The sequence below is a fragment of the Myxocyprinus asiaticus genome, chromosome 22 (genome assembly GCF_019703515.2).
Source record: "Myxocyprinus asiaticus isolate MX2 ecotype Aquarium Trade chromosome 22, UBuf_Myxa_2, whole genome shotgun sequence".
Classification (NCBI taxonomy): domain Eukaryota; kingdom Metazoa; phylum Chordata; class Actinopteri; order Cypriniformes; family Catostomidae; genus Myxocyprinus; species Myxocyprinus asiaticus.
The window spans coordinates 36,809,765-36,832,853 of NC_059365.1; the positions used below are offsets into that span (position 1 = coordinate 36,809,765).

A 23,089-nucleotide genomic window follows, 5' to 3' on the forward strand; every position below is an offset into this window, starting at 1 on the left:
TTTGCTCATTGTGACATTCCGAATAGAACGACTATTGTACGGTTACATACAGCGGGAAATGAATTGTATTTCTATGAACATGCAAAGCTCAAATTATGTGATAAATAACTCACTCATCTAACGTTTGGGATAATAAACTTTACGAAGGTGAGGAATTTTTATGTTCGTCCAATTGACCCAGCAGCTGTAACTGTAACAGTCTGACAGCCTTAAAGATATGAGTCTAATGATTATTTATTGACAGTCCGAGGTATTTTTTAACAAGTTTAAAAGGTAAATAAACGAGCTTTTTCCCCAGTAGTGAGTGACAATTTATTTAAGTAAATCTTTCTTTTTTTTTTCTTTTTTTTTTTTTTAAATCTAAGTGCCTGCTAAAATATGAGAGTAGCATAAGCCCAGATGCATGGTTTGATCACCAGATGTACATTTTGCTTTTTTGTGTGCCTGGGACGAAAATTACTTACAGGTGTAACTGAAATTTGTGGTAAATTGAAGTATTAGAACTGTTCCTTTGCTCGATTTATATATATATATATATATATATATATATATATATATATATGTGTGTGTGTGTGTGTGTGTGTGTGTGTGTGTGTGTATGTATGTATGTATGTATATGTGAGGCATAGTACTGCTTTATAGTGCAATAGCCAGTAAGCAAGAACATGCTTAATAAGTATAATTAATATTTGCACACACCTTTTTACACGTTTGCACCACAGCATTTTGATTGATCCAACCCTTTTATATATATATATATATATAGGTTCACCCAACATGATGTGGCTAAAATGTACCAGGTCGGCAATCGTTGTGTCTCTGCGGATATGTCATCATGACAACCTAGTGATGCTAAGGCCCCACATCAGAAATGTTTCTCAGCACTCCTCCTACCTGGACACTAGAGATCACACCACTCGGCCTCTGTGCTCCAGGTCACATACCTCCTGCACACTGGCTCTTGGTCTTCAACCCAGAAGAACTGTAACCACAGATCGACTGAGCTGGTATGAGAGGTTTGCAGACTCAACCCCTGTGTGCCTGACAGAGCAGCTTCTAGCATCCACACAGCAGATGATGGGACTGCCCTGGTGGGCCAGCATCATGTGTACTACACTGGCCCTGCGTACTGCCATTACTCTCCCACTGGGCATCTACCAGACGATCATCATTGCAAAGGTCTTGTGAGAGGCTGCTGTTATTAGTGTTGGTGTCAATTGAAAGAGGTGGTATAAAGGAATAGTTCACCCTCATCATTTACTCACCCTCATGCCATCCCAGATGTGTATGACTTTCTTTCTTCTGCAAACAAACAAAGATTTTTAGAAGAATATTTAATCTCTGTAGGTCCATACAAGGCAAGTAAATGGTTTTCAGGCATTTGAAGCTCGAAAAACGAGATGAAGTCAGCATAAAAGTAATCCATATGATTCCAGTATTTTAATCAATGTCTTCTGAAGCGATACAGTTGGATTTGTGTGAGAACAGGCAAAAATGTAACACCTTTTTCACTGTACATCTTGCTATTACAGTCTCTAGACTCGCTCATGATTTCAAGCTCGATTAAATAATGACTTGAGTTGACTTGCACTGCACACAAATAACTAAAAATGCCATTCTACTCCATCTGTTTAGTCAGAGGGGAACTGGTCCCCACACTGAGCCTGGTTTCTCCCAAGGTTATTTTTCTCCATAAACCAACATCTTATGGAGTTTTGTGTTCCTTTCCACCGTCGCTTTAAGCTTGCTCACTGGGGGTCTAAATATAAATATAATTATTTTCTATTATTTATTTTAAGGCACAATTTACAGTCATGTCTTCTTTTTTTACCGCACTATTATGAATCAAAGACATTAATATATTACAGAATTTTCTGTAAAGCTGCTTTGAAATTATTTGTGTTGTTGTGAAAAGCACTATACAAATAAAAATGACTTGACTTAAACTTCCTAGTGCTTGACGCATGTGCAGAGCACCAGATGGCACTATAGGAAGTGTAATCTAACTTGAAATCATGATCGCCAAGGACTGTTGATGTCAAGATTTATAGTGAAAAATTTGTTACATTTTGGTCTGTTCTTTAAGGCAGCATGAAATCAAAATTGACCCCATTTACTTAATACCCATTCCTGGTCTTATTGTGAACAATTCATCTGTAAATGTTATTCCAAAGAAAAAAAATTCTTGTCTTTGTATACGTCAATCAAAATGTTGACTTGATTCATCATTGAAATTACGTTTTCTTTACCAAGCCATCTTGTGAAGGTTGTTTTTGCTACTATTACTTTTAAGACTTCTGTATTTAAATGATTTCTATTATGAATGGCTAACCACTTCACATGTGAAATGAGTACCATAACAATAGCGATGAGTGTTGAATAGACATTTATATGTAAACATGAGTTTTTATATGTTAATGTCCTCAAAACCATTAGGAATTCAAAAGGTGCCATTTTCACAGCTTAGTTTCTATAAATGGTCTGGTGGACTGGTGAAGGTGCTTAATAAATGTAAGAGTAAGTCTACATTGAACTCTTATTTCAAAATAACAAGGAAAATCACGTTTTCCATGATATGCCCCCTTTAATAGGTTTCTGAAGCAAATAATTGAGGAAACATCCTTCCCATGCAAAGCAGTTTGTTTATATGCACTTTGTAAAGTGTGGGAGGCACATCTTGGAGGTCAGTAGATATCACAGAGTAAACAATGAATGCCTTAAGCCTTATTGAGAACCCTCTCTCTCGTCTCGCAGCTGTGGGATGTTTCTCTTGCCAAGAAGGATTGGAACAAAAATAATGTACTCTTCTCCTATTAACTCCCCTTCTGATGTGCAACAGCGTGTAGCTGTAATATGTCGGGCTATCTCTCTTAAAAAGACGTCTGATTAGAAATTCACCACAAATTTCAATTCTTTAAACCAAATTCTGAAATTTGATGTCTTTAAGTACCCCTGTTAATTTCTTTTGTGGGAAATGAAAGGAGTTATTCATAGCAGAATGTCCAAGTGTCTCTCTTCTATAGAATGAAAGGGAATAGTGTCCAAAGTGGTCAAGCAAGAACTTTAATTTTGGCCTGTTCCTCAAACAAAGATATTGGGTGGCTTCAGAAGACTTGGAATATAGCACACAAGTTGTATGGACTACTTTTGTTATGCATTATGGTGCTTTTTTTGTCCTTTTTTAAGCTTGACAGCCCCTGGTCACCATCTGCTTTCCATGTATGGAAGAGAGCAGCTCAGACATTATGCTAAATATCTCCTTTTGTGTTCCAAAGTAGAAAGAAAGTAATATGGATTTAGAACAATTTGGGTGAGTACAGGATGACAGAATTTTTATTTTGGGGGCATCTATTCCCTTAATTTCTAAACACCACCACAAACAGAGACACAGCCAAATCTATTGTCCCTTTTAATTTCAGTTTTGTCATTTGATCAAAAAGACATTTGATCTGTATCTGTGGAAAAATGTGTGTGGGTGTCCATCTCTGAAGACTTCAACAATTTGTATCAAGACAAACTGTCAGGCAACAGTTCTGTTTTCCTTTCCATAAATGAAAACTTTGGTCCCTTCTGGCCAAGTTTGAGATTTGAGTCCCTAGAGCAGTGTCCAGTTTAGAATAGCTGTTTTCTTAAGCCATAAATAAAAAACAAAAAAAAGAGTAAACCCTCTGCCCTCTTGTCTCAGCTAGATTGAAGCTCTGCAGAAGGAGATAGCCGAGTTAGCCCGCCAGTTGCGCTTTGAGATCTCTGTGAAAGCCAAAGAAAAGGGCTGGTCAGAGAAAACATGCAGGTAGGAGATGATTGTATATGCCATCTACTGTGTCTTGGGTTAAAGTCTTAATTTTATCTAAAAAGCCTAAGCTAAAGATCTCCAAGAATGAGGAATTAAATTTCCCTGCCAAAAAAATAATCCCCACAATTGTATCTACAGGTTCCATTTTAAGAAAAATCTGAAACGAATTGTGTCTGAGCTGTATGTTCGTGATAACTGCCACCCATTCAAGGCCAGTTTGCTGATCTGGGTACAGCTGCCCATGTGGGTGTGTCTGTCTCTGGCCTTGCGAAACCTCAGTCTGGGAATGGGACATGTTCCCCTTGGTAAGCTGCATCTGTTGGTCTTAATTGTGTTTATGTGTTGTCTTTTTAGTTGCATGAATGTTTTATGTTTTTCCCCAATGTATTTTATAGTTTGGTTTACAGACAATTATCCTCTGTATTGCAAACATTTGCTGATAATGTTCTAACATACATAATTCTGTATGGTCAGCATCAGAGCTGACAACAGGAGGCGCTCTGTGGTTCTCAGATCTCACTCTCCCTGACTCTACCTGGATCATGCCGGTTTCTCTTGGCCTCATTAACCTGCTCATCACAGAGGTGAGGCATTTCTCCAGGTTTGGGAATGTGAGTTTTAATGTGATAGTTCAAGGTCAACCTAATGTTCAGCCAGGATTTCCCAGAGCACTGGAGAGCTTGGCGAAGTCTTGTCTTACGTTTCCTTTTTTTTGACTTGGCATGATTTTTGTTTTCAAATGATCATCGTTGAAAGGAGCATACTCAGATCCAAACCTTCTTTGTCTCCAGACAGTAATTGAGTCAGTACTGACCTCTGTATCTCCTGGCTCTTGTGTCAAGGTTTGAGAATTATTAGAGCCACCTTCTCCCTTTGAGGCAAGAGCTGCATTTCTCATTGGAACTTCTCTTTTTATTCTCCCTTCATTTAAACCTGTTGAACTGTACTGGGTACTTTCCCCAGGAGTTGAATCAGTGGACATACTCATGCCTGGAGTCTAATCATGAGAACAATAAGCAAGGGAGTGGTGGATGCTGAAAAATGTATTTCCTGAATAGTCCAACGTGACCAAAGATGCCTCTGTACTCGTTTCTTTGTGCAGAATCAGATATGTGTGGACTTGTAAACTCTAGTGTTTGCTGAGCTTTTTTTTTTTTAAAGAGTATTTCATGTTTGGGACACTAGCATTCCTTTCATACCAATTCAGGTGATTGTAGACTTTGGTTTTCTTTTTATTATTCCCCAATGGGAGTGTACGGCAGCCCCTTGAACCATACGGAAAATGGTAAAATTTGGTACACTGATTGTAGTGTACATGAATAGTCTTCTGACCAAGTTTGGGGTCTTTTAGATGTACTCTGTAGCGCCACCACGAGTTTAAAAATTCACTGTTGTTTTGAACTGTTTGGTCTAGAAAAAAAATTCTTCCATCCACTGATTACTCTTCTCATGGAGATTGTAATATACCCCTTATACTAATACTCTTACTACTGGCCCCAATTTTAGATTATTGGGTTATTAGTTCACCCCACCCCCGTCCCCCTACAAACTTTGTCTGATTTCCACCAAAAATGGCTTAGACAATCTTCAGACCAGGCCACACCAAAATGACTGAACAGAATTTTGATTATTTCGCCAACACTTTGGTCTATTAAAAAAAAAAACTTCAGTATGAGTCAGTAGAACCATGATCTTAGGGAATTTACTGTACCAAGATTGGTAACAGCGCAATCAATGGGTCAAGAATCTCTAACTCTTGAATCGTTTGGCCTAAAATCAAGAATTCTGTGTCTTCGGATTCCTTGGGTCATCCAGAATCTGATGATACTGATACTTTTACCATGATCTTCCATATCACCTGTCAGCCATTTTGATTTAGTCATAAAATGCCATATCTTTGCAACGCTACAGTGTATCTAAACAAAACTCAGTATGCATCATCAACAGCATGACCTGAGGGTACTCAAGCATTTTAGGGACAGCACCACCTATTGGTCAAAATAATCTGCAAATATGATAAATACGCTTATAATTTTTAAAGGTGCTGTAAGCGATTTCAGCCATTCTACTTCCATAAGACTGAGCTGTTGGATTAGCCACGCCCCCTCTTTCCAAAACTCCAAACTTCAAACATACCAAAATTAACTTTATAGAGAGCAGAAGTGGTTGTTAAAAATAACAGCGGTAAAATAGTGCCCTCAACTGACAACCAATATGAACAACATGGCAATAAAATGCATTATGGCTCAATAATTTGTTGCAACTACAATACTATGAGAACATGAAAAATTATTGACATGTAGAACGCATAATTGTCCGCAGATCGTGGACAATTTTTTGTTTTGTTTGCTGTTTACAGAGTCTAGAGCTGTCAGAGAGACCGGTGAGATATTTCAAGGCGCTCATTTCATTAATATCTTTCAGGGAGTAGGAAAAAAATTTCTCTGAAAAGTACGAAATTTGTCCCCATGTGCACTTGTAAACTGTAGTCTGGCTTTTTTATGGCGTACCTTTCCATGAAAAAAATCACTTACAGGACCTTTAAATAATTTTACCAAACTTTATTCTTTAACTAAAACTTTGTCCAGTTCTCACCATTAGTTTAGATGATCTTCAGACCAAGCAGAAAAGAAACGACTGAGCAGAATGTAGATTTTCGCTATGTTTCTAAAGTTACGCCAATACATGGTTAACCGTGGCGGCCATTGTGCTTGGCTGTGCTGACTCCCAGCTTGGTATGTCCCTTTGGCAACTATCAACCTCATGGCAGTGTGTTGAAGTGGATTGAAAGCGGGACTGGCTATCTGAAGGGTGCTGGTTCAAACCCCTCTTGGGGTGACTCATGAAGTGGTTTTGTTGTGTACATCATATCCACTCTGTACGTTCTTTAGGTCGTGCTCAGTGTAGTGTGCTTGCTCCCATTTCAGTTCTTGGCCTGTATTACTGCTTGCAGCTAAATTGTTTTGCTTGTTTTCATTCCACAGCCTTTTTCTGTTTATCTCTGTTTTTCCAGATCTTCGCCCTGAGACAACTAGAACCATCAAAGTTTCAGAAATATGTGACCAACTTCATCAGAGGATTATCTCTGGTGATGATTCCTATAGCCGCCACAGTCCCGTCAGTAAGTGGTCCAGCCCTGCAAAACTCCATTCAACCCTTATCTGCTCTATCTGTGTACAGTAACTTTATGTGAAATGTATGAGGGTCTACTTCATGCCTCTAGATGTATGACATAAACAAAACATCACTCACATTTTCAAGCCATGTTTCCTGTTTTAAAAAGGAAAGACAATAGAGGCATGTGACTGTACCTAGATGCAGATATACCTCTTATTGCCCACTGCTTCAAGGCTTTTGATAATGTTTGAAAATGGGCAAATGGGGGGTTGAGACTGTTACAAAGGACATATATGTTTTTCAGCTTCTCTGTGATATCTCCAGTACATGTACAAATCTACCTCGCATACTTATCTACTTGTAGTTATCATTGCAATTTTTGTGTTGTGTCTCCAATTCTTCTTACGTAAGACCAATACATGGGAGATGTGAGAATGCTTCATAAAAGACAGCACACTGAATTCAAATCTGAATTCAGTCAGAATGAATTTTAAATTAGATCCAAATTCAGACCTTCTTTTTCTTTTTCTCTCATAGTCCATGTCTCTCTACTGGCTCAGCTCGAGTTGTGTTGGATTAGGTCATAACCTGCTCATGAGGTCCCCTCGTTTCCGGAGTGTCTGCCGAATCCCTCCAACACGCTCCGACTCTGACACTCCATACAAGGACATCGTTGCTGCCTTTGTGGCCAAGTACATCAAATAGATGGATGTGAGAGAAGCAAATTAGAGCATCGACACATCAGAAATTTTTATGTGGCCAAAACATGGATTTCTGTAGCTGGGGTGGCAAAATGCATACAACATGAAACTGTCAACAGAGATGTATGGCAACACAGACTACAACCTTTCTGCCAGAAATCTTTATATGTTGATGTAAGAAAGTGACAGGATGCCTCCAAAGATTAACACAATGATTTTAAAGATATAAAAAATTACAACTTTGGGAAATTGTAGTTTGTATGGACTCTTTTTCTTTAGGGGTCAGTAGCTCAGCTGATTTCTTCCTTTTACTTATAATATCTTTCTGCAAACACATTTCATTTAATTCACATACAGTTATTCCATATATATATATATATATATATATATATATATATATATATATATATATATATATATTATTATTTTTTTTTTTATTTTTTTTTTTTGAGGAACACGTGGCAGAATGAAAGCCTCAGTCACCATTCACTTTCATTGAATGGGTAAAAATGCAATGAAAGTGAATGGTGACTGAGGGCAGCTAACATTTTGCCTAACATCTTTTGTTTTCCATAGCAGAAAGAAAGTCATAAGCATTTGGAGCAGCATGAGGGCAATTAAATCATGTACAGAATGTTCAATTTTGGGTGAACTAGATTTAACATAACTATGAAATCATAATTTAGGCTAATTAAAAATTGTTGTTGTTGCTTAAGCCCAGAAAAGGAAGTTGAACTACTATAAAATGCAACTACACTTTTAAAATGATTTCCTAACAAAATAGGAGGATAGTCTTGATTGTGTTATAAGTCCAGAGGATGAAGTTTATTGTATTATTGGGCGGGGTTTAGTAACTCCATCCCAAGCCAGGGAGAAGCAACAAACTCAGACAACCTGAGACCCTTCACAGCTCACCATGCTTTGCTTTCTTCTATTAACACTGTCCATTGTGGCGGCGGCGGACCGTGTTCCCCGCCGCTGCAGCGCCTGCGACCCGAGTCAGTGTGAGCCACTGCCGGCCGAGGGCTGCTCATCCGGGCTGCTGCTGGACGCGTGCGGCTGCTGCTCTGTCTGCGCGTCTGGAGCGGGAGAGCCGTGCGGGGGACGCGGAGCCACATTCAAACGCTGCGCGTCCGGACTCGAGTGCGTCAAGAGCGACAAAGACAAGAAGAGTAAACTCGGGGTCTGTGTGTGCAAGAGCAACTACCCGGTGTGCGGTTCAGACGGTGTCAACTATAAAACCGGTTGTGATTTGAAAGCAGTGAGCGAGAAAAAACCCGAGATTAAGATTCTGAACAAGGGCAAATGCGCACAAGGTAAGACACTACATTTTAAATAAATGTATTTCGTAATTATGTTTTTTAAATTGTACTGTTATGATTATGTATTGCTCTGTTGTTAATGTTTGTATTGAGTTCTGGAAAAACTTTAGAATAACTTTAACTATCAATTTTAATAATAATTCATAGATATTTTACATTAGAGCCTACATAGTTTAACAGTTTATTATTTCATGTACATTCCAATTACAAACGTCATGACATTTTCACACAGTTCATATCTTAAGGTAGCCTATACTGATATCGGTCAAGCTTAATAAAATGTGTGCTAATGACTTTTAAAGTAAAGTTAAAAAAAGTTATCTGTAATAAATAACTTGTAAAAGTTACAGTTGTCACATGGCCTATACGTTTTGTATTAACTTATTTAATATATACTGTGTGTAATATATATATATATATATAAGTTAGTTCATTTGTAACTGGCATGATAACTCTACATTTGAAGTCAGAAGTTTACATACACTTAGGTTGAATTCATAAAAACTCATTTTTTTATCCACTCCACAGATTTCATATTAGCAAACTATAGTTTTGGCAAGTCCTTTTGGATATCTATTTTGTGAATGACATGAGTAATTTTTCCAACAAAAAAATTGTTTACAGACAGATTGTTTCACTTTTAATTGACTATATCACAATTCCAGTGTGTCAGAAATGTACATACACTAAGTTAACTGTGCCTTTAAGCAGCTTGGAAAATTCCAGAAAATGATGTCAAGCCTTTAGGCAGTTAGCTTCTGATAGGTTAATTGGAGTCAATTGTAGGTGTACCTGTGGATGTATTTTAAGGCCTACCTTCAAACTCAGTGCCTCTTTGCTTGACATCATGGGGAAATCATAATAAATCAGCCAAGACCTCAGAAAAAAAAAAAATTGTGCACCTCCATAAATCTGGTTCATCTTTGGGAGCAATTTCCAAACGCCTGAAGGTACCACGTCCATCTGTACAAACAATAGTACGCAAGTATAAACATCATGGGACCATGCAGCCATCATTCCACTCAGGAAGGAGACGCATTGTGTCTCCAAGAGATGAACGTAGTTTGGTGCGAAAAGTGCAAATCAATCCCAGAACAATAGCAAAGGACCTTGTGAACATGCTGGAGGAAACAGATAAACAAGTATCTATATCCACAGTTAAACAAGTCCTATATCGGCATAACCTGAAAGGCTGCTCAGCAAGGAAGAAGCCACTGCTCCAAAACTGCCATAAAAAAGCCAGACTACAGTTTGCAAGTGCACATGGGGACAAAGATCTTACTTTTTAGAGAAATGTCCTCTGGTCTGATGAAACAAAAAATTTAACAGCTTGGCCATAATGACCATCGTTATGTTTGGAAGAAAAAGGGCGAGGCTTGCAAGCCGAGGAACACCATCCTAACCGTGAAGCATGGGGGTGGCAGCATCATGTTGTGGGGGTGCTTTGCTGAAGGAGGGACTGGTGCATTTCACAAAATACAGTAGATGGCATCATGAGGAAGGAAAATTATGTGGATATATTGAAGCAACATCTCAAGACATCAGCCAGGAAGTTAAAGCTTGGTCGCAAATGGGTCTTCCAAATGGACAAAGACCCCAAGCAAACCTCCAAAGTTGTGGCAAAATGGCTTAAGAACAACAAAGTCAAGGTATTGGAGTGGCCATCACAAAGTCCTGTCCTCAATCTGATAGAAAATTTGTGGGCAGAACTGAAAAAGCATGTGTGAGCAAGGAGGCCTACAAACCTGACTCAGTTACACCAGTTCTGTCTGGAGGAATGGGCCAAAATTCCAGCAACTTGAATTGAGAAGCTTGTGGAAGGCTACCCAAAACATTTGACCCAAGTTAAACAATTTAAAGGCAATGCTACCAAATAACTTTAATTTTGTCAGGTAAAGAAATGAATGTTCTGTGCATGAATCTTCAACCTGCAGGAAAAAACTTCACATACATTTTAGAGTTCATAATGGCTCTTACTAAAGTTAATAATTGCATTTAGTTGGCTTTGAAGTATTCCTAGCCACTAGCAGTCATTTAAAGGTCAGTTTTCTACTGCCTCAGACATGGATGAGAGTGCAGAAAAGGAAGTGTTGAACTTTATGCACAGCTGCATCAACAACCACTTTTCTACTTGAGGTTAAGTTTTGTCAGAGTATTAGTCTTGTTAATGCTCTACATGATCCAAAGATCACTCACATGATTTAGCTGTCATGTGCTATGTGTTAGGGTTTGTTTTCCCTCTGGAGCTCTCATACACTGACCTACACTGTTGCAAAAAGCACCTTAAGAATGATAATTATACAGTTATTTACAGTTATAACTAAGGAGACAAGAGGAACACAAAGGAGATCTTGGGCAGAATGACAGCCTCAGTCACCACTGGTCTCGAATGGTGACTGAGGTTCTCATTCTGTCTAACATCTCCTTTTGTGTTCAGTGCAAAAAAGGATCTCATATAGGTTTGGAACAACAAGGATCAGTTAATGATTTTTCATTTTGGGGTGAACTTTTGTTCCTGTAAGGGATTTGTTGAATTTCACAGGGACAATGTAATTGTACACATACAGAGATACATTGACAGTATGTGTTGTTGATTCAACAGTGGAACAGGGCTGGAGGCCATTGTTTTCATACAGGGTGGTAGCATTCCGCTGTCCCTGAATAGACATGTCTGAAATTCCAGCTTGTCAGGTGGATTTTCAGTACTGAAAAGGGAGATCAGCTCTGATCAAATAGCAGAGTCTCGTTTAGCCAAACATAGAGGCAGACTGTTGGTTTTAAGCAAAGTCAGGCTGTTTGAATCAGCGAACCTGCATAGAATTCATTATAACAGCATTTTAGATTTGGGTTTAAAGAGCCATTGGATTCTGTACATGGAGAACTGGAGAGGCTCTGGCTTCTGCTAATCAACTCATAAGCAGCAGGGTCATGTCTAACAATGTACAGAACTCAACAGAAGCAAAGAAAGGGGAGAGAGAACACAACCAGTGCACCGCAGAGTTGAAATTATTCTCTAGTATCAAAGGTATCAATTTCCAAGTTGTAAAGGCAAATTGTCTTACAAGGAATCTGCGCCCATGTGAATAAATACGTGTAAAATAAGGCAAATCTGGGTAGTATTTCATTCATATTTGAGTGATCTACATGCTAGTCATTTCACACTGATTTTAAAGGGATAGTTCACCCAAAAATGAAAATTCTCTCATCATTTATTCACCCTCATGCCATCCCAGATGTCAAGTCAAGTCAAGCTTTATTATTATTTATTAAAATTTTTGGTGCAGCACAAATAAAATCTGTGAACATAAAATACAAATACATTAAAACATTCATTACATAAAATGACACTAACATAAAAACACAACATTCAAACACCTTACAAGTTTAAAAGCCTTACAGCAGTGGGGATAAAGGAATTCCTATACCGATTACTTTTAAGTCTAGGCATACTATAATGAATACCAGACGGGGTGGGTGGTTAGGATTGTCAAGAATGGCTCTGGCTTTCTGTAAAACAAACTGTTCAAAAATATTTGATAATCCAGTCTGCTTAACGCCTATGATCTTACCACATTGATTAAATGTGTAAATATGTATGACTTTCTTTCTTCTGCTGAACACAAACAAAGATTTTTAGAAGAATATTTCAGCTCTGAAGGTCCATACAATTCAAGTGAATGGTGACCAAAACTTTGAAGCTCCAAAAAGCATATAAAGGAAGCATAAAAGTAATACATATGACTCCAGTAGTTAAATTTATGTCTTTAGAAGCGATATGATGAGTGTGGGTGAGAAATAGATCAATATTTAAGTTAACAATTCTGAAATTGAAAGTAGAGATTTATTGTAAAAAAGGATTTAAATATTCAACTATTTCTCATCCAAAGTGATTGCATCACTTCAGAAGACATGGCCTTTATGTGCTTTTTGGAGCTTCAAAGTCTGGTCACCATTCAGTTACATTGTATGGACCTACAGAGCTGAAATATTCTTCTTAAAATCTTCATTTGTGTTCAGCAGACGAAAGAAAGTCAGATGCGTCTGGGATGGCATGAGGGTGTGTGAATGATGAGAGAATTTTAATATTTGTGTGAAATATCCCTTTAAGGTAATGGCTTGGGGTTCTGAAACGATATATAATTTACAAGGCTGACCAGCAATAACATTTTCCCATTTAGAATTTAAAGTCAAAGTAACTGTGTTCTTAACACATTTTACTTCTGTAATCTTGCATATTTTCAAGGGAAACAAGATATTTGATAAGAAAAAATCAACTGCAGATTTTTTGTGTATATCTTTAGAATAATATACACGGATTAATTAAAATCTGCACAGTAAGACCACAAAAATTTGTTAAGAAAGTAAATAAGGTCAATGTTCACAAAGTGACTCACGCACCCCCTGTTTTGTCTTATATTACAATCTGTCAATTATTTCACTGCTCATATTCCCTCAGTCTTTCAATACAACCTCTAAATCATTTGTGTATTTTTTTTTCTTTCACTTCCTGCACAGAACCTGTTATAGTCACAGGTCCTGGAGAGATCTGGAATGTGACTGGTACACAGGTCTTCCTAAGCTGTGAAGCCACCGGGATACCAACACCTGTGCTCACCTGGAGGAAGGTATAGAATAGATAAAATAAATTTTATCTCGCATTTTAAAGATGAAGTGTGTCATTTTTTCTGTTTCTGTCCAGCTTAATGTAGATGGACAATTACAGTATAAGTAACCCAGTAACTCCATTTGACTCTGTGGTGCTTTTAAAACATTGCTCTGTTTGTTTGAGCATCCCAACCGGCCTGACTCCACAACATTAGCTCGACCAATGGCATGAGTGTCCGTTTTCTGACCAATGAAAGATGGAGGGAGTGTCTGAGAAACCAGTTTGAATAAAGTTAATGTTTTTCTGTTTGGTGGTGCTAGTGGCAAAGAAATGACACAATTTACCTTTAAAGGAGCACTCAGTAATTTTTCCCATATTAAAAAAAGCTGTATTCCTGAGATTAATTGTCATTTTGAAACATATGTGTAAAATCATGACCACTCACATGAGATGAGGAATCCAGTAACCTTATAAAAGCTGTTTTATTCTACATGGAGAGGGTCTGCACATGGGGGCTGCCATGTTAGAATCACATGACCAGCCGAATACTACTCGCTTACTCTCAGTAACCGTCCTGTTATTTGACACTTTCACTCATTGATTGAAGTAATCATGGCTGATTGTGAATACTACATTTCTACAATGACATCTGAAACTGAAAACTATTGATTTGAAATGATGATGCATCCAAACCACTAGGTGTCAGTGTAAGTCCAAGATGACACAAAGACAAAAGTTAGTGAGTGCACTTTTAAATAATGATTTTTAGTTATGTCTGTTTTTAAGATTTAATGTAATGACTTGCATGACAAGCTATTTTTAATTAGCACATGCCCAAATCCCATTTGCAAATGAGGAAGGAGAGAAATACATTCCCAAGGATGTTTTTATGCATACTGAATGGCTCCAGCCAAAGGATGTCTAGCTCTATTAATAAAACACACTGAAACAATAGCACTACAAACAGGGTGGGGGGGATCGGGGGATCGGAGCTGGAAACATTTTATCAAACATGTAATCAGCTATTACATTTTTCTATTGTATAGCTAACAGGAGACTGAGCGTTTCCTTAAAGATAAATCATAGTGTTCAGCACTGGTTCTGGTCAGTGATCAGTCACTGATTTGGAGAGTCATGCATGGAGATGAAAACTGGATATACAACTGACTCATGGTGATTTCCCAGTAAAGAACCTCACAATTAACCCCTCACTAGTTGGCTCTCAAATACAGGAAATCTAAGGCCCTGGGAATTTTTAACATTTAAAAGAATTGTTTTTCTAATAGTTTCCAAGTACATTAGGATGTAATTTTTGCTGTAACTCTATTCAGTTTGTTAGAGTTATATAAACACGACGTAATGTGTGCAGTATTTTCTTAAGGGATCAACTATGATCAGAGCAGTCATGCTTTAGAAATGGTGGAAATTACATTGTTTTGGCTTTGGAATTTCACCCTTGATAATCTTCCAGGTTCAATACAAGTTAAGCTCAATTGACAGCATTTGTGGCATAATGTTGATAACCACAAAAATGTATTTCGACTCATTCCTCCTTTTCTTTAAAAAAAGCAAAAATCAAGGTCACAGTGAGGCACTTACAATGAAAGTGAATGGGGCCAATATTTGGAGGGTTTAAACAGAAATACGAAGCTTATAATTTTATAAAAGCACTTACATTCATTCTTCTGTTAAAACGTGTAATATTTGAGCTGTAAAGTTGTTTAAATTGTCATTTTTACAGTTGTTTTAGGGTTTTTTAACATTTACGGATTGGCCCCATTTCACTTCCATTGTGCCTCACTGGAACACAGATTTCAGACTTTTTTTAAAGAAAAGACGGGATGAGTCAAAATGTATTTATCTGGTAATCAAAATTGTGCCACAAATGTTGTCGATTGAGCTTAACTTGTATTGGACCCGGGAATATACCTTAAAGCAATGTAGATCTGAACCACTTTTAACATCCCTAGAGACATCTCTATAGATTTATTGTATACTATGCATTGTGTTTCTCAGCTGCTTATAGTTTAGAGAAACCAAAAAATCTTTAGTTATCTGTTTGAATGAAAACAAGCTTTTTCCTGTAGAGTCTGGTGAAACTCATGCATAGCCAAAGTCATCACCAAAGTTCACTAACAAGCGGACAACTCTACGTTGAGTCCAATCTGCAAGTGGAGGAAAAAAAAATCTTTGTGGTTTGGCTATATTGATTTTCATAGGTGTCCGATGGCAAGGGAAAAAGTGTGCCACTCCCTGGGGACAAAGACAACCTGGCTGTACAGACCCGTGGGGGCCCGGAAAAGCACGAGGTTACTGGCTGGGTGCTAGTAAGTGTGTTCAGCTAAATTTACATGGGTAGCTGACTTATAACATGTCAATTAATCTTTTTTTTTTTTTTACATACTGTATATGTATACAGGAAATATATATATCTTAGGTCTTGTAAATCTAAGTTTCTCCTCATTTTTAATCACCTTTATTTTTTATTTTTTACCTCTTTTCACTAGTTCTTTTCAGATGATCCATGGTGTTCCAATTCAGATGAGCTCAAAAAAGTACATACAATAAATCTAAAAGAATTGGAAACATTTAGTTTAAAACAGTCTTAGATGAAGTATAGCACATAGTCATATCGCAGGACAATACCGAAACTGCTTAAAAGTTTATGTCAACTATCCAAACTCTATACATTTTCTTTGAGTAATTGTGTTATTTATTGCTTCAATGCAAATCAAAATCAAAACCAGCATTTACTGTTGGCAAGCCAATGCTGCTCTGGAAGCAGTCAAGTTTTATCACAGCATCTCAAGTTACATTTGTTTAGAGTTCTCTGCACTCAGCGAAACATTCCAAACAGATTGGGTGAAAAATATGGCCATCTGTTGCAGATATCTCCTCTTACCAAGGACGAGGCCGGTTCCTACGAATGCCACGCCAGCAACATTAAGGGCGAAGCATCGGCTGTGGGCACCATCCACGTGGTGGATTCCATCAATGACATTCCATCAAAGAAGGGTGAGTGAGTGCAGTTGAACCATCATTGACTGAACTACAGTCAATCAGTCCAGTTGCACCTCTGTTATGCTGCAGGATATTTAGAGGAGACTTGCATTAGTAGAGAATGTTTGTGTATTTGTATGAGATTCTGGTGTGTAGCATATGGCCGTATAGACCGTGTCCCAGCATGTTGAGCAGTGTTTGCTTGATCCATTTCAACTGTCAGTTTCTTGTCAGCTACACCTATGCTGTGACAAGCTTTGCTACTGTTGCCTACAGTACTGCAAGTGCTAACATGTGCACAATCCATAAAACAACATAGTGAGGAGCATATCCCAGTTCTTAATCTTGGTTTCATAGCACCAAGTAAAACATTAAAGTCAACATGAAACGGTGTTTGCATCCCATTTTACTTCCATAATGTGATGTGCTCGAACACTCTGTATCTTCAAGATAAGTTTCCAGAGAACGTTTTATTTGATTCTTATAACTGTTTATGTTATCAGCTTATCACTTTAAAGGGCCTTCCACATGATTCACCTAAGCGTTGAATATTGATGCGTAAAATATTAAATGTATTGATGCAATAAGAGGTGAAGCATCAATGTAGTTTTTGAAGTGAAGCATCGGCTCAAACTGTTTCAGCTTTGACCCCATTCAAAGTGTAAGCCAGGTAAAACACATTTCTTTTATTTCTTATGGGATTCACGTACACACACAATCATAAAACAAAACATGGCAACAAAGAAAAAAATGAAATGACCCCTGTTCAAAAGTCTGCATACCCTTAGTTCTTAATACTGTGTATTGCCCCCTTTAGCATCAATAACAGCATGCAGTCTTTTGTAATAGTTGTCTATGAGGCCCCAAATTCTTGCAGGTGGTATAGCCAGGTCATGCAAAGTCTTTGGTCATCTTGCATGAACTGCACGTTTGAGATCTCCCGAGAGTGGCTCGATGATATTAAGGTAATCTGTGATGGCCACTCCAGAACCTTCATCTTTTTCTGCTGTAACCACTGGAGGGTCAACTTGACCTTGTGCTTAGGGTCATTGTCGTGCTGGAAAGTCCAAGAGCGTCCTATGCGCAACTTTCGTGTAGAAGAATGCAAATTGTCTGCCAGTATTTTCTGAGAACATGCTGCATTCATCTTGCCATCAATTTTCACAAGATTCCCCGTGCCTTTAGAGCTCACACACCCCCAAAACATCAGTGAGCCACCAATATGCTTCACAGTGGGGATGGTATTCTTTTCACTATAGGCCTTGTTGACCCCTCTCCAAACATAGTGCTTATGGTTGTGACCATAAAGCTCTATTTTGGTCTCGTCACTCCAAATTACAGTGTGCCAGAAGTTGTGAGGCGTGTCAAGGTGTTGTCATTTGTGGCATTGGCACAGTAAAGGCTTCTTTCTGGCAACTGGACCATGCAGCTCATTTTTGTTCAAGTATCATCGTATTGTGCTCCTTGAAACAACCACACCGTCTTTTTCCAGAGCAGCCTGTATTTCTCCTGAGGTTACCTGTGGGTTTTTCCTTGTATCCCGAACAATTCTTCAGGCAGTTGTGGCTGAAATCTTTCTTGGTCTACCTGACCTTGGCTTGGTATCAAGAGATCCCCGAATTTTCCACTTCTTAATAAGTGATTGAACAGTACTGACTGGCATTTTCAAGGCTTTGGATATCTTTTTATAACCTTTTCCATCTTTATAAAGTTCCATTACCTTGTTACACATGTCTTTTGACAGTTCTTTTCTGCTCCCCATGGCTCAGTATCTAGCCTGCTCAGTGCATCCACGTGAGAACTAACAAACTCATTGTCTATTTATACACAGACACTAATTGCAATTTAAAAAGCAACAGGTGTGGGAAATTAACCTTTAATTGCCATTTAAACCTGTGTGTGTCACCTTGTGTGTTTGTAACAAGGCCAAACATTCAAGGGTATGTAAACTTTAGATCAGGGTCATTTGGGTGATTTCTGTTATCATTATGATTTAAAAAGGAGCCAAACAACTATGTGATAATAAATGGCTTCATATGATCACTATCCTTAAATAAAAAAAGGTTTTTTGCATGATCAGTCATATTTTCAAAATCAATGCCAAAGTCTTTCTGCCAGATTATGCAAACTTTTGAGCACAACTGTATAAAATATGACATCATTACTCTTTGATGTCAAAACTGGAATTTCAACTAGTAAAATCTGTAATTTTCTGTAACTTTCCCTAGTAGAATTTCTCAATGATTTTTCATTTACTCCTGATCAAAATGCAATTACAGATATCTTTAATTAATTTCTTACTAGTTAAGATCCGAAATACAGGTATTAGCTGTGTACTTTGTAAAAATGATCATTTTTTTATATCAATAATTACATTGTTACCAGTGCAAAAGTCCATTCTTAATATCAGCACTAGTAAGATGTACTTCATTTTTATTTCACAAGTTTTTGCACACAGTTTTTCTAAGTATATTTTAATGGTATAAAATTAAGTAAAATCTACTTAACTTCATGACATAATATTGATTAAAGTGAGTAGATTTAACTTAAACTTTTCAGTTAATACAGTAACTTTAATTACAAATTTGATGTACATTCAGTAAATTTTAAATGAATTGTTTTTTGGAACATTTCACATTTTGAACTTTTATTACACACGTAAGCCTTCAACAGGACATTTTTATGTAGTCTATGAGACAACATCACCTTGAATTACTGGTGATAGAAACAAGAACACTTGGTGTGCAAAACAAAATTATGGTAACAATAATAAGGTAATTTTTTTTTTTTTTTATCATGAACAGGTCATTTTAAGTAGAAACTTTAGACTTCACAAATCAAGAATGTACCAAATGTAACGGCAAAATCAACAATAAAAATGGTGTAAATAAACTTGCAAACAGTAAAATCATGCAAGCTCATTAATTATTCAAGCCCGGTGCATGCTGGGCATACCAGCTTAGAAAAGTAAAATTGACGTATTTTATTTACCTGTGAAATTTACTACAAGTACCGAATAAATATAAGTTTTAAAATGTATACATGATGACACATTGTAAAGATAACAAACAATCATAAATAATATTTACTTATAAGCTAGAGCATTAATTTTTTACATGTTTGAATTGACTTCATATTTTCAAGTTCAGACTTTAACTTTTTCAATGTAGAAAGTTTTTAATCTTTTTTGCTATATTTATTTCAATTGTTTACTGAAAAAAAGAATTTTATGATGATTTAAAACTAGAATAAATGTAAATGATTTATATTTGTAATTTTGTTTTCACTTGGTTATTTGGTAATTTCAGCTATCTGTAATGTTATAGTAGCTAGTAAGAAAGCCTTTTATGATATCTTTAATTTCTCTTCAATTTAATATCTGAAATCCATTTCCAGATATCTCAAATGATCGACACCAATGAATACCAAATTACAAATATAAAAAATGTGTCTTTTTACTAGGAAGTCAATAGTTGATATCGTGAATAGACATTTGCACTTGTAAGTAGTAACAATGTAATTATTTATATATAAATGATGAGTTTTTACAAGTTTGCATATTGCTGATATGTGAAATTGGGAAGAAATTCTTTAGATATTTGTAATTGTGTTTTGAACAGGAGTGAATGACAGATCATTGTGAAATTCTAATAGTAAAAATGCAGTTAAAGCTATCAATAATTTGAAATTCCATTTTTGATATCAAGAATGTTTTTCATTGCATAACTTTTATATTAAGAATTAATGTTTTCACTAGTGAAAATTGAATTGTAGATATCTCTAATTTACATCCTGCCTTTGATTAAATGTCAGAAGGGTTAGCAACAGTCAGTCGTGTGGAAGAGTAATGCCACAACATGTTTAAGATTTTTATCTCTGGTTGGCTGTATGACAAAATACCCTACTCCTCCTCATTGTACAGCGAACTATAAATATGATGGAAAAATGGTCAAACTTTATTGTCATTGTTGCCACTTGTCTGTTTGTATGCAGTCACAAAGGATGATGTGCTGTAAGAGGTTTCTGGTGGAGAGTCCTGCTGTATCAGAAGATTAAGGAAAAACACAATTCCTCATTGCTGTACACCTGCACATAGGGAAAAGCACGTAACATTTTGTGTAATCACTGCTCACACACACACAAACTGCCTGAGCCATTAAAGGAACACACATGGGCACTTTATTCTACAGAAGTTTTTCAGCCACACTCAAAACAACCACACCCAAACATTTCCATTGCTTTATTCATATTGTTACCTAACTCAATAATCTGTCTGCCCGCAGAGCAACTTATATTTGTAAATATAAGATACTGTAAAGTGCAAATCAGGATCCCAATCAAGATTTGATTTCACAGAGAGGCACGCACAAATTCACATGAACCCATATCTTCATACATTCAGGCCTTAAGACTATTGGGTCTAAATGTAGAGGAATTACTCAAGTGAAAACAAGCCAAAGAAAAAAAAAGACATGCAGCTGCCTACTTTAGCATGACCCACATTTTTAAGCTCATGACATTACAATGAAAGAATTTAAAGCTCTTTTGTAATTGCTGTAGAAATATATATAGACTTCCTTCCCATTGCTTCTTACATTAGACTGTAATTTTGTCCTCTTAATGTGTAAACATCTAATGCATTTGTTTAAATGTTTGATATTTGTATATCACTAATGAATAAAGATGTACTTTTGTGAGGTATGCAGTGTACTGTCTTTGTGAAAAGATGTCAATTATATATCGAGCACATTTTCGGTTAATATAGTAAAAAAAAAAAGAATACCACATTTTATCATATTCTATTACATTATATGAAAACATGTTTTTAAAGCACCTTAAGCATACAGTAAAGAAACTGACAACTTGCAATCAAATATTTAAAAAAGAAGTTTTATTTTACTTTGTTCTGGAACAGGGAGTTTGAGTTGTTCACCCCAATGATGACACATGAAAAACAACAAAACTGTAAAAACTGCACAAGCCCAGCAGCCACTGCAGAAAGTGCTGTGCCCGTCCCCTCGGGTTCCTGTTTGCCATGATTAAGCTGTGTGGGGGAATTTAGCTGGTCATCATCCGTGGGGCAATGCTCATAGACATCAGCTCCTGGAACAAGAGCTTACAGGCATACGGCATCCTCACCAGAGAGATCTGAAAGAGCATAGCAGGAAAAGTAGTCACTTGAGACACCAAATTAAAGTATATAAAAGATGTTGTGACATCAGAGGGTAAGCTTAAGTAATTTGAACAACTTTTAATGACTGTTACATTACCCATCTTATTAGATTACATACAGTGGTAAGAAAAAGTATGTGAACCCTTTGGAATTAGCTAATGTGATCTCATCTTCATTAAAGTCACAAGTATAGACAAACCTTTGGTATCACAGTTTTTAGATTTAGTAGATTCTTTTAATTTCACTCAGTTTGTCACAGGCCTTACTCATGAGCAGGGTCACATGTTGGATCTGGTTTGATCTTTAAGTCCTAAAAATTGTAATGTTGATATTGGTAATTACTGTTTGTCTGATCATATGCCTGTGATTTTTAATGTCACTTTGAATTGTGGATCATCTAGCTCTCAGCTTTCTGCTTACTGGTCTAGATTGATCACTTCATCTACATATACAGCTTTCACAGATGCTAGACTCCTTTACATCATTTGTTGAGTTTCCCTCTTTTAAGGCAGGTACTGATGAGCTAGTTACTGTATTTAACTCTGTGTGTTCAAATATTTTGGATGTTATTGCTCTGTATAAAAACATAAAGAACACAGTTAGAGGTCAACCAGGGCCAGACAATGCTACTCGTGCTGTCAGATAGGAGTGCAGAAAGGCTGAACGGAGGTGGAAAAAAAGATAAATTGCATGTTTCACATCAAATTATGAGGGAGAGTTTGTTGAAATATCAAAAAGCTGTGAAGGCTGCAAGAGCAAATTATTTTTCTAATATTATTTCTTTGCACTCCAAGTCTCCCATAGTGTTGCTCAACACCATTAATAGATTACTGAACCCGGAGAGAGTTGATTTAAACCCCTCTGTGGATATTTGTGAAATGTTCTGGAAATATTTTGCTGGTAAAAATAAAGGAAATTAGTTCGTTTTTGACCACTTTAGTAGGTCCTTGTGTGGCGTGGTTACTCACCTCAATCAGGGTGGCGGAGGACAAGTCTCAGTTGCCTCCACTTCTGAGACCATCAATCCGCGCATCTTATCACGTGGCTCGATGTGCATGACAATGCGGAGACTCCGCATGTGGAGGCTCATGCTAAACTCCTCGATCCACGCACAATTTACCACGCGCCCCATTGAGAGTGAGAACCACTAATCGCGACCACAAGGAGGTTACCCCATGTGACTCTACCCTCCTTAGCAACCGGGACAATTTGGTTGCTTAGGAGACCTGGCTGGAGTCACTCAGCACACCCTGGATTCGAACTCGCGACTCCAGGGGTGGTAGTCAGCGTCAATACTTGCTGAGCTACCCAGGCCCCCTGGGAGTTGTTTTTGATTCAGCACTAAAATTTGACAAATGGATTATGGCTGTTGTGAAA

At 37.3% G+C, this 23,089-nt stretch overlaps 3 protein-coding genes across 3 annotated transcripts in view; 2 read left to right on the forward strand and 1 right to left on the reverse strand.

Moving 5' to 3' along the window:
- LOC127412633 (cytochrome c oxidase assembly protein COX18, mitochondrial-like) lies at window positions 1-7,877 on the forward strand. Its single transcript, XM_051649177.1, has 7 exons — window positions 1-147; window positions 767-1,179; window positions 3,690-3,790; window positions 3,932-4,098; window positions 4,268-4,377; window positions 6,807-6,914; window positions 7,448-7,877. The coding sequence occupies exons 2-7, from the start codon at window positions 778-780 to the stop codon at window positions 7,613-7,615; spliced, it is 1,056 nt and encodes a 351-aa protein (XP_051505137.1). The 5' UTR covers window positions 1-147; window positions 767-777; the 3' UTR covers window positions 7,616-7,877.
- Window positions 7,878-8,469: 592 nt separating this feature from the next.
- LOC127412634 (insulin-like growth factor-binding protein 7) lies at window positions 8,470-21,240 on the forward strand. The gene is made up of 5 exons (XM_051649178.1): window positions 8,470-8,927; window positions 13,449-13,558; window positions 15,759-15,866; window positions 16,428-16,554; window positions 20,533-21,240. Exons 1-5 carry the CDS (start codon window positions 8,528-8,530, stop codon window positions 20,553-20,555), a joined length of 768 nt encoding a protein of 255 aa, XP_051505138.1. The 5' UTR covers window positions 8,470-8,527; the 3' UTR covers window positions 20,556-21,240.
- A 136-nt stretch (window positions 21,241-21,376) lies between these two features.
- Window positions 21,377-23,089, reverse strand: part of LOC127412629 (DNA-directed RNA polymerase II subunit RPB2) — a 39,491-nt gene continuing 37,778 nt past the window's right edge. The window contains exon 25 of the mRNA XM_051649171.1: window positions 21,377-21,687. Coding sequence (XP_051505131.1) covers window positions 21,598-21,687 — 90 coding nt within the window. The 3' untranslated portion in view covers window positions 21,377-21,597. The remainder of the gene's footprint in view (window positions 21,688-23,089) is intronic.

Coding starts and splice junctions, on each gene's coding strand:
- LOC127412633 (XM_051649177.1), top strand. CDS start 778: ATGATGTGGCTAAAATGTACCAGGTCGGCAATCGTTGTGTCTCTGCGG. Junction 3,791..3,931: donor TGGTCAGAGAAAACATGCAG/GTAGGAGATGAT, acceptor TTGTATCTACAG/GTTCCATTTTAAGAAAAATC. Junction 6,915..7,447: donor TAGCCGCCACAGTCCCGTCA/GTAAGTGGTCCA, acceptor TTTCTCTCATAG/TCCATGTCTCTCTACTGGCT.
- LOC127412634 (XM_051649178.1), top strand. CDS start 8,528: ATGCTTTGCTTTCTTCTATTAACACTGTCCATTGTGGCGGCGGCGGAC. Junction 13,559..15,758: donor CTGTGCTCACCTGGAGGAAG/GTATAGAATAGA, acceptor TGATTTTCATAG/GTGTCCGATGGCAAGGGAAA. Junction 15,867..16,427: donor AGGTTACTGGCTGGGTGCTA/GTAAGTGTGTTC, acceptor CATCTGTTGCAG/ATATCTCCTCTTACCAAGGA.